This window comes from Sebastes fasciatus, chromosome 10, assembly GCF_043250625.1.
Source record: "Sebastes fasciatus isolate fSebFas1 chromosome 10, fSebFas1.pri, whole genome shotgun sequence".
Lineage (NCBI taxonomy): Eukaryota > Metazoa > Chordata > Actinopteri > Perciformes > Sebastidae > Sebastes > Sebastes fasciatus.
The window spans coordinates 33513912-33529668 of record NC_133804.1 but is presented as its reverse complement, the minus strand read 5'-3'; the positions used below and the strand labels follow the sequence as shown (position 1 = coordinate 33529668).

Below are 15757 nucleotides of genomic sequence, written 5' to 3'. Positions count from 1 at the left end.
AACCATGTAGGGGACGTAGACGTCCTCGCCGTCTCCGTCCAGCGAGCTGTCTGCGTAGGTGAGGAGGAGGAGGATGTTGCTGGGCAGCAGACACACGATGAAGACCAGCAGCACCAGCACCGTGACCCGGACGGCGTGGCCGTACCGCTTCCCTTCGGCCAGCAGGGTGCGCAGCACGGCGACGTGGCAGTACAGCACGACCAGGAAGGGCAGCAGGAAGCAGACGGTGAACAAGGTGGCGAAGTACGGAAGGAAGAAGTTCTGCTGCTCCTCCTCGGGCAGCGCGTCGTGGCACGTGGTGATCTGCAGCTCATCCAGCACATAGGTCTGCCGTGTCACCAGCAGCGGCAACATGGCGGCCAGTACCGCCAGCCACACCGCCGCCGTCATGTACAGAGACGTCCGCCGGCTGCGTAGGGTCTTAGCGCCGAATGGGTGAACCAAAGCGATGTATCGGTCCAGAGCCACAAGCGCCAGACACAGTACGGACCCGTACATGTTACCGTAAAACATCGCCATGACGAGGCGGCAGAAGGGCTCGCCGAGCTCCCAGTGGTTCCCTCTGAAGTGGTACACGATGCGGAACGGCAGCACCAGCAGCAGCAGGCAGTCGGCGATGGTGAGGTTGATGAGCAGCGTGGTGGACGGCAGCGGCTTGGTCCGGAACCACAGAACCCACAAAGCCAACAGGTTGGAGGGCAGACCCACAACGAAGGCCACCAGGTACAGGATCGGGATGTACCGGATGGTGGTCGGGTGCTGGATCTCCTTCAGCTGCCTGTCCTTCAGGGTGGTGATGTTACAGGTGGTCTTCAACCGGAACGCCCGCAGACCTGCAGAGACCAGAACACTTATCAGAGACCAGAACAATGTCCTCACTTTAACAAAATGTCTTCACTTTAACAAAAAGTCCTCACTTTAACAAAATGTCCTCACTTTAATAAAAAGTCCTCACTTTAACAAAATGTCTTCACTTTAATAAAAAGTCCTCACTTTAACAAAATGTCTTCACTTTAATAAAATGTCCTCACTTTAACAAAATGTCTTCACTTTAACAAAATGTCCTCACTTTAACAAAATGTCTTCACTTTAATAACATGTCCTCACTTTAACAAAATGTCCTCACTTTAATAAAATGTCCTCACTTTAACAAAATGTCTTCACTTTAACAAAAAGTCCTCACTTTAACAAAATGTCCTCACTTTAATAAAATGTCCTCACTTTAACAAAATGTCTTCACTTTAATAAAATGTCCTCACTTTAATAAAATGTCCTCACTTTAACAAAATGTCTTCACTTTAACAAAATGTCTTCACTTTAATAACATGTCCTCACTTTAATAAAATGTCCTCACTTTAACAAAAAGTCCTCACTTTAACAAAATGTCTTCACTTTAATAACATGTCCTCACTTTAACAAAATGTCCTCACTTTAACAAAATGTCTTCACTTTAATAACATGTCCTCACTTTAACAAACAAACTTCCAGCTTGGTCCTCTCAAAGACTTATAAACCAGGACAAACACACCCATGGTGGGAGAATCTGACAGTTTTTTAACATTTAGGTCAATAGAGACGTCCTGATCTGAAGCAGAGGCTGCTGGGAATCAAACCTGTCTCAACCTGTCCCTGCGTTCAGGAGAAGAATAAGAAGAAGAAGAAGAAGAAGAAGAAGAAGAAGAAGAAGAATAACAAGAAGAAGACTTACGGAAAGACATGCTGGAACAGTCGACTGCAGGCCGAGAAGACGGAGAGACGTTGCAGACGGACGACAGCAGAGAGACGAAGACCAGAGTCCCCAAAAAGAACTTCATATTGTCCTTCAATTCTCACTCTTCTTCTTCTTCTCCTTCTTCTTCTTCTTCTTTTTCCTCCAGTTTTTACAATTCCCTCTGTCTTTTGCACAGTATTATCTCTCTGATTTTCTGTTTCTCTCAGCAGCAGCTCTCTTCCTCTTCCTCTAACAGTCCTGTGGTTTTACAGTTCAGTAGCAGTGTTATTGAAGTACAGTTTCAGTACTCTTGTAGTACAATGATAGTAGTGGTTGTAGTAGTATCGGCAGCAGTCTGTTTGTGTTCTCTGATGCCAGAGCTGCCAGTGTCGACTCGCCTCCCCTGCTTATGGAATCCAGATGTGTGTGTGTGTGTGTGTGTGTGTGTGTGTGTGTGTGTGTGGGGGGGGGGGGGGGAGACACTGGTATGTCTGTTTTTGTGGGGACCAGTATGAGTTTTAGACCTAATGAAAACATGTTGTCTGGATCCAGGTTGGGTTCAGTTCAGGGTCGGAGGTCAACGTTTAGATGGGATGTTAAATGATGTTTAAATGTTAGAGTTAAACGTTCAGATGTGATGTTAAATGATGTTTGACGGTGAGGTGCTGGGAATACATTATGTCCTCACAAGTATCGACGTACCAGCATGTGTGTGTGTGTGTGTGTGTGTATGTGTGTGGGTGTGATTCAGGCGGTGATGGAAACGAACTGTCCAGCTTCCTTCATCAATTAAGGAAATGAGTCTGACCTCTCTGTAACGGACCATTCTATAAAACCCGCTCCTGACCAATGATTGTCCAATCACAAGTGATCACAAAGACACACGAAACAACATCAAAGAGACTCAAAATCACCCCAAAGAGACAGAATATATTGAAAACATTCCTGTTGCTCTGTCTCTTTTCTCTCTCTGCCTGGCTCTGTGTCTTCCTGTCTCTGTAGCAGCAGCTGATAAGCAGGTTTCCTTGTTTTAATCAACTCGGACCGTCTGTTTGTTCTGCTGCTGTCGCCGTGACGATAGAAACACAAAGTTACAGACATCATAGGAAAAACATGAAAACATGCAGGAGGAGTTCTTCCTGTTAGTGATCGTACAGGTGTTTCAAAAGGTTCTAGAGTTTATCGGAGGTTCTAGTAGTCACTGACGAGGTTCTAGAGTGTTTCAGAAGGTTCTAGTAGTCAGTGACGAGGTTCTAGAGTATATTAGGAGGTTCTAATAGTCAGTGACGATGTTCTAGAGTATATTAGGAGGTTCTTATAGTCAGTGACGAGGTTGTAGAGTGTTTCAGGAGGTTCTAGTAGTCAGTGACGAGGTTCTAGAGCTTTTCAGGAGGTTCTAATAGTCACTGACAAGGTTCTAGAGTGAATCAGGAGGTTCTAATAGTCACTGACGAGGTTTTAGAGTATATTAGGAGGTTCTAATAGTCAGTGACAATGTTCTAGAGTGTTTCAGGAGGTTCTAGTAGTCAGTGACGATGTTCTAAAGTATATTAGGAGGTTCTAATAGTCAGTGACGATGTTCTAGAGTATATTAGGAGGTTCTAATAGTCAGTGACGATGTTCTAGAGTATATTAGGAGGTTCTAATAGTCAGTGACGATGTTCTAAAGTATATTAGGAGGTTCTAATAGTCAGTGACGATGTTCTAGAGTATATTAGGAGGTTCTAATAGTCAGTGACGATGTTCTAGAGTATATTAGGAGGTTCTAATAGTCAGTGACGATGTTCTAAAGTATATTAGGAGGTTCTAATAGTCAGTGACGATGTTCTAAAGTATATTAGGAGGTTCTAATAGTCAGTGACGATGTTCTAGAGTATATTAGGAGGTTCTAATAGTCAGTGACGATGTTCTAGAGTATATTAGGAGGTTCTAGTAGTCAGTGACGATGTTCTAGAGTATATTAGGAGGTTCTAATAGTCAGTGACGATGTTCTAGAGTATATTAGGAGGTTCTTATAGTCAGTGACGATGTTCTAGAGTATATTAGGAGGTTCTAGTAGTCAGTGACGATGTTCTAAAGTATATTAGGAGGTTCTAATAGTCAGTGACGATGTTCTAGAGTATATTAGGAGGTTCTTATAGTCAGTGACGATGTTCTAGAGTATATTAGGAGGTTCTAGTAGTCAGTGACGATGTTCTAAAGTATATTAGGAGGTTCTAATAGTCAGTGACGATGTTCTAGAGCGTTTCAGGAGGTTCTAATAGTCACTGACAAGGTTCTAGAGTGTATCAGGAGGTTCTAGAATGTTTCAGAAGATTCTAGAGTGTTTCAGAAGATTCTATAGTATAGGTTCTAATAGTCACAGACAGACAGACAGACAGACAGGTGGAGGGTCTCTCGTCAGGTATCGCGATAGCTGGTCCAGATCTCAGGTACCTAAACATGAAGGTATCGCGCCCTGTCTGCCGCCTCCCTCTCTGGCTCTGCGCCTGCGCAGTGCGCCCCGAACCGAGAGACGGAGAGACGAGAGACGGGGCTCTTTGCCTCCGCAGCGGGACTAAACCGGAATAAAACACCGAACAACAGCACCGAGCCTCGACCCGCCGGATATCCACCGGGATACCAGCGGCAGAGAGGCGGGAGGAGAGCGGAGGCAGGCGGGGGTCTACCGACCGGGAGCCTGCCTGTCTGTCCGCCAGAACACGGTAAGACAAAGCCTGTCTGTCTGTCCGCCGCTTCTAACGGCCTCTAAACACTGAACACTAAACACTGAGTCACGGTTAGTCCCGTTAGTCCCGTTAGTCCCGGTTAGTCCCGGTGCTGCTGTCTCTCCGCTGCGCCTTAAAACACCGTTTATCTAACGGACCTCTGACTGTAACGGGTTATAACCAGCTGGTACAGCGGTGAGACGGTCCAGATGTTGGCCTGCTGATGATGATGCTCCATGACAGTCAGACACACTGACAACACTGTCTGTCCAAGACACGATGATCCGGGTCTTTATCCACTGTGAGGACGAGCTGCGACATACAGAGACATGAAGAGGACATATAGAGACATGAAGAATCCATACAGAGACATGAAGAGGACATATTGAGACATTTAGAGGACATATAGAGACATGAAGAATCCATACAGAGACATGAAGAATCCATACAGAGACATGAAGAGGACATATTGAGACATTTAGAGGACATATAGAGACATGAAGAATCCATACAGAGACATGAAGAGGACATATTGAGACATTTAGAGGACATATAGAGACATGAAGAATCCATACAGAGACATGAAGAGGACATATTGAGACATTTAGAGGACATATAGAGACATGAAGAATCCATACAGAGACATGAAGAGGACATATTGAGACATTTAGAGGACATATAGAGACATGAAGAATCCATACAGAGACATGAAGAGGACATATAGAGACATGAAGAATCCATACAGAGACATGAAGAATCCATAAAGAGACATTAAGAGGACATATATAGACATTAACAATCCTTACAGAGACATTTAGATTACACACAGAGACATTTAGATTACACACAGAGACATTTAGAATACATACAGAGACATTTAGAGGACACACAGAGCTATTTAAAACAAATGCAGCGACATTTAGAGACATTTAGAATACACACAGAGACATGTAGAGGACACACAGAGACATTTAGAATAAACACAGAGACATAAAGAAGACGTACATATACATTTAGAGATCATACAGAGACATTTATAGACATAAAGAGACATACCTGGCATAAAGAAGACATAAAGACAAACAACATTTTGAGGTGGGAGACAGAAAGACTTTTAAGAACATAAAAAGGACATACAGAGACAGATAAAGGACATACAGAGACAGATAAAGGACATACAGAGATGGATAAAGGACTTACGCTGACATTAAAAACGTATTTTTAGGACAAATGGGACATTTCAAGGTGGACTGCATGGAAAAACTGAAGGAATATAACCTGGTGGACATAAAGAAATACAGAGAAGGACAGAAAAGACAAAGAGACATACAGTAAAAAGGGCATAAAAGGACATAGCAATGTTAATTAGAGGGCATAAATAGACACTGAAATATTGGCGGACAAAGAGACAGGTAACTGGAGAACATTGAAAATATAATAAGATATTTAATGAACATAGCAAAAATGCGATGTGATCTTTCAAAGACATATAGAAGAGCCGTGGAGGACAAACAGAGACATTTAGAAGACAAACAGAGACATTTAGAAGACAAACAGAGACATTAAGAGGACATAAAGAGACATTAAGAGGATATACAGAAACATAAAGAGGGCACACAGAGACATGAAGAGACATTAAGAGGACATAAAGAGACATTAAGAGGCCATACAGAGACATAAAGAGGACACACAGAGACATAAAGAGACATTAAGAGGACATACAGAGACATAAAGAGGGCACACAGAGACATAAAGAGACATTTAGAAGACAAACGGAGACATTTAGAAGACAAACAGAGACATTAAGAGGACATAAAGAGACATTAAGAGGATATACAGAGACATAAAGAGGCCATACAGAGACATAAAGAGGGCACACAGAGACATAAAGAGACATTAAGAGGACATGTAGAGACATTAAGAAGACATAAAGAGGGCACACGGAGACATAAAGAGACATTAAGAGGACATACAGAGACATTAAGAGGGCACACAGAGACATAAAGAGACATTAAGAGGACATGTAGAGACATTAAGAAGACATAAAGAGGGCATACAGAGACATAAAGAGACATTAAGAGGACGTACAGAGATATAAAGAGACAATAAGAGGACGTACAGAGACATTAAGAAGACATACACAGACATAAAAAGACATAAAGAGACATTAAGAGGACGTACAAAGACTTTAAGAAAAAGATCTGTGGAGGACATAAAGACGTGTTTCCAGGGACATATACTAACCGTAAGATCGGATTTTTTAAAAACAAAGAGACATACAGTAAATATTAGAAGACAAAGACACTATAAGACATTTCGAGAACATTTAGAGTCATAAAGAGACATTTTGAGACAAACAGGGACATTTGAGGTAACTGGAGGAAACCTTTAGTGGATATAAAGAAATAAAATCAGACCTGTTTTTGAGGGCATAAACTGACACTAAGAATAGACTTTGACAAAGAGACATTAAGACATTTCAAGTATATAAAGAGACAATGAGGACAACGTACAGGAGACGTTGGACGCTGCAGGAGGACAGGAAGTTCTTGTCTAAAGAATTGTCTTTTTGTTTCCTGACAGTTTGGATGTAACGAAAAACTGAGAGGACGGACGACATGATGTCCTCGAGGTGGACCGGTCTTCCTGTCCCGTTTGTCCTGGTCCAGGTCCTGGTCTTGTCCCGCTCAGTGTTGACGGCCCGCTCTGACAGAAACATGGTGCCGGAGGAGTACGTGGGCGCCACGGTGAACGCCACGGTGCTGGACGGACGAGGAAACACCATCCACATGATGAGCAGCGACGAAGGGAAGTACGGACAGAACTCACCTAAAGTGGACACCAGAGGCATCGTCATCGCACCTGCACCGCATCACGGAGGTACTGACATCACACCTGAGGTCACATCACACTTGAGATCACATCACACTTGAGGTCACATCACACCTGAGGTGACATCACACCTGAAGTCACATCACACCTGAGGTGACATCACACCTGAAGTCACATCACACCTGAGGTCACAACACACCTGAGGTGACATCACACCTGAAGTCACATCACACCTGAGGTCACAACACACCTGAGGTCACATCACACTTGAGGTCACAACACACCTGAGGTCACATCACACTTGAGGTCACAACACACCTGAGGTCACATCACACTTGAGGTCACAACACACCTGAGGTCACATCACACCTGAGGTCACATCACACTTGAGGTCACAACACACCTGAGGTCACATCACACTTGAGGTCACAACACACCTGAGGTCACATCACACTTGAGGTCACATCACACTTGAGGTCACATCACACTTGAGGTCACAACACACATGAGGTCACAACACACTTGAGGTCACAACACACTTAAGGTCACATCACACCTGAGGTCACATCACACTTGAGGTTACAACACACTTAAGGTTCACATCACACCTGAGGTCACATCACACCTGAGGTCACCTGAGGTCACATCACACCTGACCGGTGGAGGTTCATGGACTCGAAAGAAAGTCCAGCTGACGAGAACTCACGGGTTGAATGCCGAAGATGATTTCAAAGTAGGCCCGCCGCTGTAGTTGGTGTTACCGGTGTTGCACAGTGTTCGGGCACACAGCGCTTACATTATGTACCCACCGCCCCCTCCGTCAGAACGATTCTTCAAACAGGAAGTAGACCTACTGAAACCAGGAACGATTCTTCAAGCAGGAAGTAGACCTACTGAAACCAGGAACGATTCTTCAAGCAGGAAGTAGACCTACTGAAACCAGGAACGATTCTTCAAGCAGGAAGTAGACCTACTGAAACCAAGAACGATTCTTCAAACAGGAAGTAGACCTCCTGAAACCAGGAATGATTCTTCAAGCAGGAAGTAGACCTGAAACCAGGAATGATTCTTCAAGCAGGAAGTAGACCTCCTGAAACCAGGAACGATCTTCAAGCAGGAAGTAGACCTCCTGAAACCAGGAACGATTCTTCAAACAGGAAGTAGACCTCCTGAAACCAGGAACGATTCTTCAAGCAGGAAGTAGACCTCCTGAAACCAGGAATGATTCTTCAAGCAGGAAGTAGACCTCCTGAAACCAGGAACGATCTTCAAGCAGGAAGTAGACCTCCTGAAACCAGGAACGATTCTTCAAGCAGGAAGTAGACCTCCTGAAACCAGGAATGATTCTTCAAGCAGGAAGTAGACCTCCTGAAACCAGGAATGATTCTTCAAGCAGGAAGTAGACCTCCTGAAACCAGGAACGATCTTCAAGCAGGAAGTAGACCTCCTGAAACCAGGAACGATTCTTCAAGCAGGAAGTAGACCTCCTGAAACCAGGAATGATTCTTCAAGCAGGAAGTAGACCTCCTGAAACCAGGAACGATCTTCAAGCAGGAAGTAGACCTCCTGAAACCAGGAATGATTCTTCAAGCAGGAAGTAGACCTCCTGAAACCAGGAACGATTCTTCAAGCAGGAAGTAGACCTCCTGAAACCAGGAACGATTCTTCAAGCAATGCTCTCCAGACTCCGTCACAAGTTCTGATACCGGTTGTAGCCATACTCTGTAGCCAGGGCTGGTCTATATGTTCTATAAATTTCTCAGTACTACATATACTACTAGTATACTAGTACTACATATACTACTACATATACTACTGGTATATGTAGTAGTAGTAGTAGTGAGACACTGCGGCGGTGCTCTGATCATGTGAGGTGTCACGTTACAGTCGGACTGCCCTCTGAAGGACACTGCAGCAGCTGGATGGAGCTCAGACTGTGTGCAGCTTTAACATGTAGTATTACTAATACTCTAACATGTACTATAACTAAAAGTTTCATATGTAGTATAACTGTTATTTTAATATGTAGTATAACTGTTATTTTAATATGTAGTATAACTGTTATGTTTAATATGTAGTATAACTGTTACTTTAATATGTAGTATAACTGATACTTTAATATGTAGTATAACTGTTATTTTAATATGTAGTATAACTGATACTTTAATATGTAGTATAACTGTTATGTTTAATATGTAGTATAACTGATACTTTAATATGTAGTATAACTGTTACTTTAATATGTAGTATAACTGTTATTTTAATATGTAGTATAACTGATACTTTAATATGTAGTATAACTGATGCTGATGGTTTCACATAAATATGATTTATAGAACATCAGATAACTTGTGTTGTGATTTGGCGCTATATAACCCTCAAACATTCAGCTGTCAGTGATAACGATCAGTAAATTAACTCCTGGTAACCATGGTAACCGTGGTGTTGTCTCCTCAGTGGTGGACCGGCAGGGCTGCGACCCCGGCACTCGTTTCCTGGTCCCTCCTCGGAGCGTCCACTGGGTGGCGCTGCTGCAGAGAGGAAACTGCACCTTTAAAGAGAAGATCCTGAAGGCCGCCGCCTACAACGCCACCGCCGTCCTCATCTACAACAACTCCACCGACAAGACGGTCAAGACGGTGAAGATGGGACATGAAGGTCAGAGTACTACTACTACTACTGCTACTACTATGTTCTACTAGCAGGTAGTGAACAGAGTACCTCCCTCTCTCTCTCTCTCCCTCTTTCACAAACACTCACGGCGGCGCTCCTCGTCTCCGTAATCGTCTCAGTCTTCAGTCCAAAAATCTAAATTTATTGTAAAAAGATGGATGTAATCATTTCCAAAATTCACATGTTTTTATCTAACAGAATATTCTGCCTCAGTCCATATTTGTTGGCGTTTAGCCTTTCAAAAACAACGTTTTCACTGTGGTCAAAAAACGGTTTGCTCTTTGGCTAGCTTAGCATAAAGACTGGAAACAAAGTGAAACAGCTGGCCTGGAATTTTGAAATGTTCCTTTAAGTGCTGTGATTGAGAGGAGGATGACGAGGATGACGAGGATGACGAGGGTGATGAGGGTGTGTGTGTGAGTGAGTGTGACTTCCTGGGTATCGATGTCCCGATCTAAATATAGACGGGAACTTGTCATTAATTGATGAGGTCACTGTGACCTCACGCTGTGTGTGTGTGTGTGTGTGTGTGTGTGTGTGTGTGTGTGTGTGTGTGTGTACACAAATAATAATAATATATAAAAAAACGCAGCTCCAACACTTCAAAGACGATCACTGGAATAAAACAAAAAATAAAATAAAAACAGCAGTTTTTCTTTCATCCAAACTGGAGTCTGCTATGATCATTGAATATGGACTGTTGCATCATGGGAACTGTAGTTTGCATACTTGCATACAGTATCAGAGTCAGTGCTGTTATACTGCAGTAGATCGTAGTACTGTAATACTGCAGCAGTACAGTGTAGTACTATTATACTGCAGTACAGTGTAGTACTATTATAGTGCAGTACAGTGTAGTACTATTATAGTGCAGTACAGTGTAGTACTATTATACTGCCAGATTCAGTGAGTATCTCCTGACGGTCCGCTGGCGGTCCGTTCTGTGTTCATCCGCAGCTCTGGTTCTGTAAATGGTAACCAAACGAAGCGGACCAGACTGAGCTTTTCTTTACAATTTTGGTGGTTCTGTCTGTGCAGGTACCGGCGACACGGTGGCGGTGATGATCACAGAGGCGTACGGTAAAGAGATCCTGGCTCACCTGGAGAGGAACCTGACGGTCCTGGTCTCCGTGGTTGTGGGTCAACCCACCAAAAACATCAACCGAGGATCGCTGGTCTTCGTCTCCATCTCCTTCATCGTCCTCATGATCATATCGTCGGCCTGGCTCATCTTCTACTTCATCCAGAAGATCCGCTACACCAGTGCCCGCGACCGCAGCCAGGTGACAGACTAACATACAGCTAACACACAGCTAACACACAGCTAACATACAGCTAACATACAGCTAACTGGCTAACACACAGATAACATGCTAACACTCTCACCCTCCTCCTGTTGTTGTTCAGATGAGTCATTAATAATTAATGAGGTCACCCCTCCCCCACCCTCCGCCATCTGCTGCAGAACAACCTTCACCTCCTGCACTTACAATACTGTAGTAGTATTCAGTATTCACAGTACTGCAGTACACTGGACCTACAGACTGTAGTAGTATTCACAGTACTGCAGTACACTGGACCTACAGACTGTAGTAGTATTCACAGTATTGCAGTACACTGGACCTACAGACAGTAGTAGTATTCACAGTACTGCAGTACACTGGACCTACAGACAGTAGTAGTATTCACAGTACTGCAGTACACTGGACCTACAGACAGTAGTAGTATTCACAGTACTGCAGTACACTGGACCTACAGACTGTAGTAGTATTCACAGTACTGCAGTACACTGGACCTACAGACAGTAGTAGTATTCACAGTACTGCAGTACACTGGACCTACAGACAGTAGTAGTATTCACAGTACTGCAGTACACTGGACCTACAGACAGTAGTAGTATTCACAGTACTGCAGTACACTGGACCTACAGACAGTAGTAGTATTCACAGTATTGTGATACACATTATTATTATTATACTGTATATGGACAGGTAGTAACGTGTCCTCCGTCTGTGTCTCAGCGTCGTCTTGGCGATGCAGCGAAGAAGGCTATGGGGAAGTTGACCACGAGGACGGTGAAGAAAGGAGACAAGGTAAAGACGTGTTTCTTCTTCTGTGGTACTGATTACTGAAAATAATCTGTAGTCAGATTGTTAACTGGTTAATCTGGAGATTCTAGCAGTGGGACACTAGGCGGTCTAAGATAGTAAACGATAATAAACGGGTTTGGTATGGATGTGGCCGTGTCTAAGACTCTAGTACTGGTCCGTATTGGTTAATCTTTACCCGCTACAGGTGTTATAACGCTCAGAATAATGGGAATAAACGATGGATGTCTCTTTAAGATGTCCCTGTTTGTCTCTGTGCAGGAGACGGATCCAGACTTTAACCACTGTGCTGTCTGTATCGAAGCGTACCAGCTCAACGATGTGGTCCGCATCCTGCCCTGCAAGTGAGTCTGAAAACACACCAGTCAGACCAGTTCTGATGGTTCTGATGGATCTGATGGATCTGATGAAACCTCTGTGTGTGTGTGTGTCTGTTTGTGTGTGTGCAGACATGTCTTCCATAAGGTGTGTGTTGACCCCTGGCTGAACGAGCACTGCACCTGTCCCATGTGTAAACTCAACATCCTCAAAGCTGTGGGCATCATGGTGAGTCATCGCTGACATCATCAACAACCGACACAAAACCGACACACATCAATTGACATAAACACCAACACACAACAACTTACTCTCTGTCTGTCCTCCTGTCTCTCCTCCTGTCTATCCTCAGACCAGTCTTCCCTGCGTGGAGAGCGTGGTGTTGGACGTGGAGCGTCTTGGCGTCAGTCAGGCGTCCAGCAGCCAGAGGACGCCGCTGGTCGACAGCAACCAGCCGTCCATCAGCCTGGAGCCGCTCAGCCACCCCAACCCTGAGGCCACGCCCAGAACACCTGCTGACATCACCATCGCTGTGACCAGTAAGAACGCAGCGACACACAATACGACACGGCAAAATAAACACAACTTTACACTGTCACAGAGCAACTTAAATCCGTGTTGTCTCGTTGTCTCGCCAGGCAGCGGTCACTTCTTCAACAGGAACTCCATGTCTCCTCGCAGCATCGTCTGTGAGATGGAGCTACCGGACATCCAGGCTTCGCTCGACCTCTACGACGACAACAAATCCTGAGGCCCGTCGTCATGGTTACAACCCCCACCACCTCCACCTGCGGATGGACGGACGACCTTTTATGGGCGTGGGGGTGGGGGACAAACAACAACAACAACCTGGACGAACTGTTAAACATCATTTAATCCACCAGACTGAACATGGATTTAGTCTGGATCCTGGTAAGTATCCTGAGCACCTAAAACAGTTCCTGGGTCCCGTCCTTAAATGGTTCTTGGAAAGATCCTGAGTTCCTAAAAAGACTCCTGGAAAAACTCCTAAGTTCTTGGGTTCCTGGAAAAGTTTGTGAGTTCCTCAAGATATTCCTGAATTTTTCAGTGGTTTCCTGAACAGGTTCCATAAAACAGTTCCCTGAAACATCTACTGGATTCTAAAAAAACTCTTGGAAAAGTTCTTGAGATCCTAAAGAGGTTCTTGGGTTCTCGAAAAACTTCCTGCGTACCTAAAAGGTTCCTGGAAAGGCTCTTGGGGTCTCAAAGGGGTTCTTGTGTTCCTGGAAAAGTTTCCAAGCACCTAAAAAGGTTCTGTGGGTTCCTAGAAATGTTCTTGAGTCCCTAAAACAGTTCGGAAAACATTTCTGAGGTGTTAAAAAGATTCTTGGGTTCTCAAAATTTTTTCTAGTTCCTATAAAGGTTCCTGAAACGGTTGTCAAGGCTTTAAAAAGGTTTGTGTGTTCCTGGAAAGTGAGTCAGAAATGTGAACCTGAGACTGTCTTACCTTAACCTAAAATACCTGAAATCATCAGGACCAGAACCATAACAAACCCAGAGAACGTGAACCCAGAACACGTTTCTGATGTTCTGCGTTCAGTCAAAACATTCAGTTGTAACTCTGCAACATGACCCTCTGATTGGCTGACTGAAGATTACATCATTAACAGACTCCAATCAGAGTCTGGAGTCTGTCTGAATACCTGGACCTGGATCAGAAGTCCAGATACTGACTGAGCTGATTGGTCCTGTTGATCATCAGACTGGAACCAGGACTAGAGGAAGACCTGGACTCTGGAGAAAGAAACACTTCAACAGTGTTCAGTCCCATGTAGAACAAAGACACCTTAGATTTAAAGGAACAGTCCAACACTTCTGTAGCTCCTCTGGTTCTCTGGTTCAGTAACAGCAGGAGTTCCTCAGGGAGGCCTCCCTCAGATAGGCCTTCCTCAGGGAGGCCTCCCTCAGATAGGCCTTCCTCAGATAGGCCTTCCTCAGGGAGGCCTTCCTCAGGGAGGACTTCCTCAGATAGGCCTTCCTCAGAGAGGCCTTCCTCAGAGAGGCCTTCCTCAGAAAGGCCTTCCTCAGAGAGGCCTTCCTCAGGGAAGCCTTCAGGGGAAGGCCTGCTGTAGCGTCCTCAGGTGTGCCGTGTGCAGGTGGACCTGCTGTGTTTGTGTTGGTCCACCAGAGAACCAGAGGTTGACTCCTGAAGTGACGGACTGCTCCTTCAAAGTGTATTAAACAGCTTGTGAAGTACTCGGCGTGTAATAATCAGCTCCAGTGACGGGGCTCAGTATTTAAACAGCATTATACAATCTATAACCAATATTATCTATCTGAAGTGACCTGAAGACGTCCCGAAGGACTCGTCTGTCCTCTGTGTCACATGATAACATGATGATGATGATGGTGGTGGCGGTGATGAAGAGGATGTGTGTGATGCTTTCAGTTCACTGTGTCTCTTACTGCCTCAGCATTAAAGTGTCATTATTGCCTTTAACAGTCCAGTGCCTTTATTTATCTCTGTTCACTCAGGTGGTTGATATATTTGCAGATTGGCTTATACACTTAAATATGTATAATCTTATATAATAATATTCTTATACACTTAAATACGTATAAACTTATATATTAATATTCTTATACACTTAAATACATATACACTTATATACTTAAATACTTATACACTTATATATGTATATACTAAACACTTATATATGTATGTAATATAAATTTATATATATGTATATATTATACACAAAATACTTATACACTTAAATAGGTATACACTTATATACGTATATACTATACACTTAAATCTTATACACATATGTATATACAATACACTTAAGTACTTGTACACTTATATAATTATATACTTATACACATATACGTATATACTATACACTTAAATACTTGTACTTATATAATTATATACTTATACACTTATATATGACTATACACTTAAATACTTATACACATATACGTATATACTATACACTTAAATATGTGGTGCAGGCGCAATAACAGCATCTGTTATCTTGTTTATGATAATTTTATAGTATAAATATGTGGTGATATATTGATAATATAATATACTAAATATGTGGTTATGTATTGATAATATAATATAAATATGTGGTGATATTTTGATAATATAATATAAATATGTGGTGATATATTGATAATATGATATAAATATTTGGGGATATTTTGATAATATAATATAAATATGTGGTGATATATTGATAATATTATAATATAAATATTTGGTGATATATTGATAATATTATTATATAAATAAGTGGGGATATATTGATAATATTATATTAATATGTGGTGATATTTTGATAATATTATAATATAAGTATGTGGTGATGTATTGATAATATAATATATATATGTGGTGATGTATTGATAATATAATAAAAATATGTGGTGATATA

General features: G+C 43.0%; 2 protein-coding genes across 7 annotated transcripts in view; one reads left to right on the top strand and one right to left on the bottom strand.

Moving 5' to 3' along the window:
* The window catches only part of LOC141775815 (proteinase-activated receptor 4), a 198136-nt gene extending 195974 nt beyond the window's left edge, over positions 1-2162 (bottom strand). For all 5 annotated transcript variants that reach the window (XM_074649532.1, XM_074649531.1, XM_074649533.1 and 2 more), the window contains exons 1-2: positions 1709-2162; positions 1-833 (exon numbers count right to left, since the gene is read on the bottom strand). The exon at positions 1-833 is cut by the window's left edge. In XM_074649532.1, coding sequence (XP_074505633.1) covers positions 1-833; positions 1709-1814 — 939 coding nt within the window. In that variant the 5' untranslated portion in view covers positions 1815-2162. The remainder of the gene's footprint in view (positions 834-1708) is intronic.
* Positions 2163-4121: 1959 nt separating this feature from the next.
* rnf130 (ring finger protein 130) lies at positions 4122-14811 on the top strand. 2 transcript variants are annotated; one of them, XR_012595689.1, is made up of 10 exons: positions 4122-4416; positions 7003-7299; positions 9709-9909; positions 10963-11207; positions 11946-12017; positions 12294-12376; positions 12482-12578; positions 12703-12889; positions 12989-14238; positions 14284-14811. XR_012595689.1 is itself a non-coding variant. In XM_074649527.1 (9 exons), the coding sequence occupies exons 2-9, from the start codon at positions 7038-7040 to the stop codon at positions 13099-13101; spliced, it is 1260 nt and encodes a 419-aa protein (XP_074505628.1). In that variant the 5' UTR covers positions 4122-4416; positions 7003-7037; the 3' UTR covers positions 13102-14811. The 2 variants fall into 2 exon arrangements, 1 of the variants encoding a protein (XP_074505628.1); XM_074649527.1 differs by having other exon boundaries at positions 12989-14811.
* The last annotated feature ends 946 nt before the right edge of the window (positions 14812-15757 follow it).

Bases quoted from the DNA above. Each gene is read 5' to 3' on its own strand.
- rnf130 (XM_074649527.1), top strand. From the start codon at position 7,038: ATGATGTCCTCGAGGTGGACCGGTCTTCCTGTCCCGTTTGTCCTGGTC. The intron at 12,018-12,293 runs GTAAAGACGTGT...GTCTCTGTGCAG, and splicing joins CGGTGAAGAAAGGAGACAAG to GAGACGGATCCAGACTTTAA. The intron at 12,579-12,702 runs GTGAGTCATCGC...GTCTATCCTCAG, and splicing joins TCAAAGCTGTGGGCATCATG to ACCAGTCTTCCCTGCGTGGA.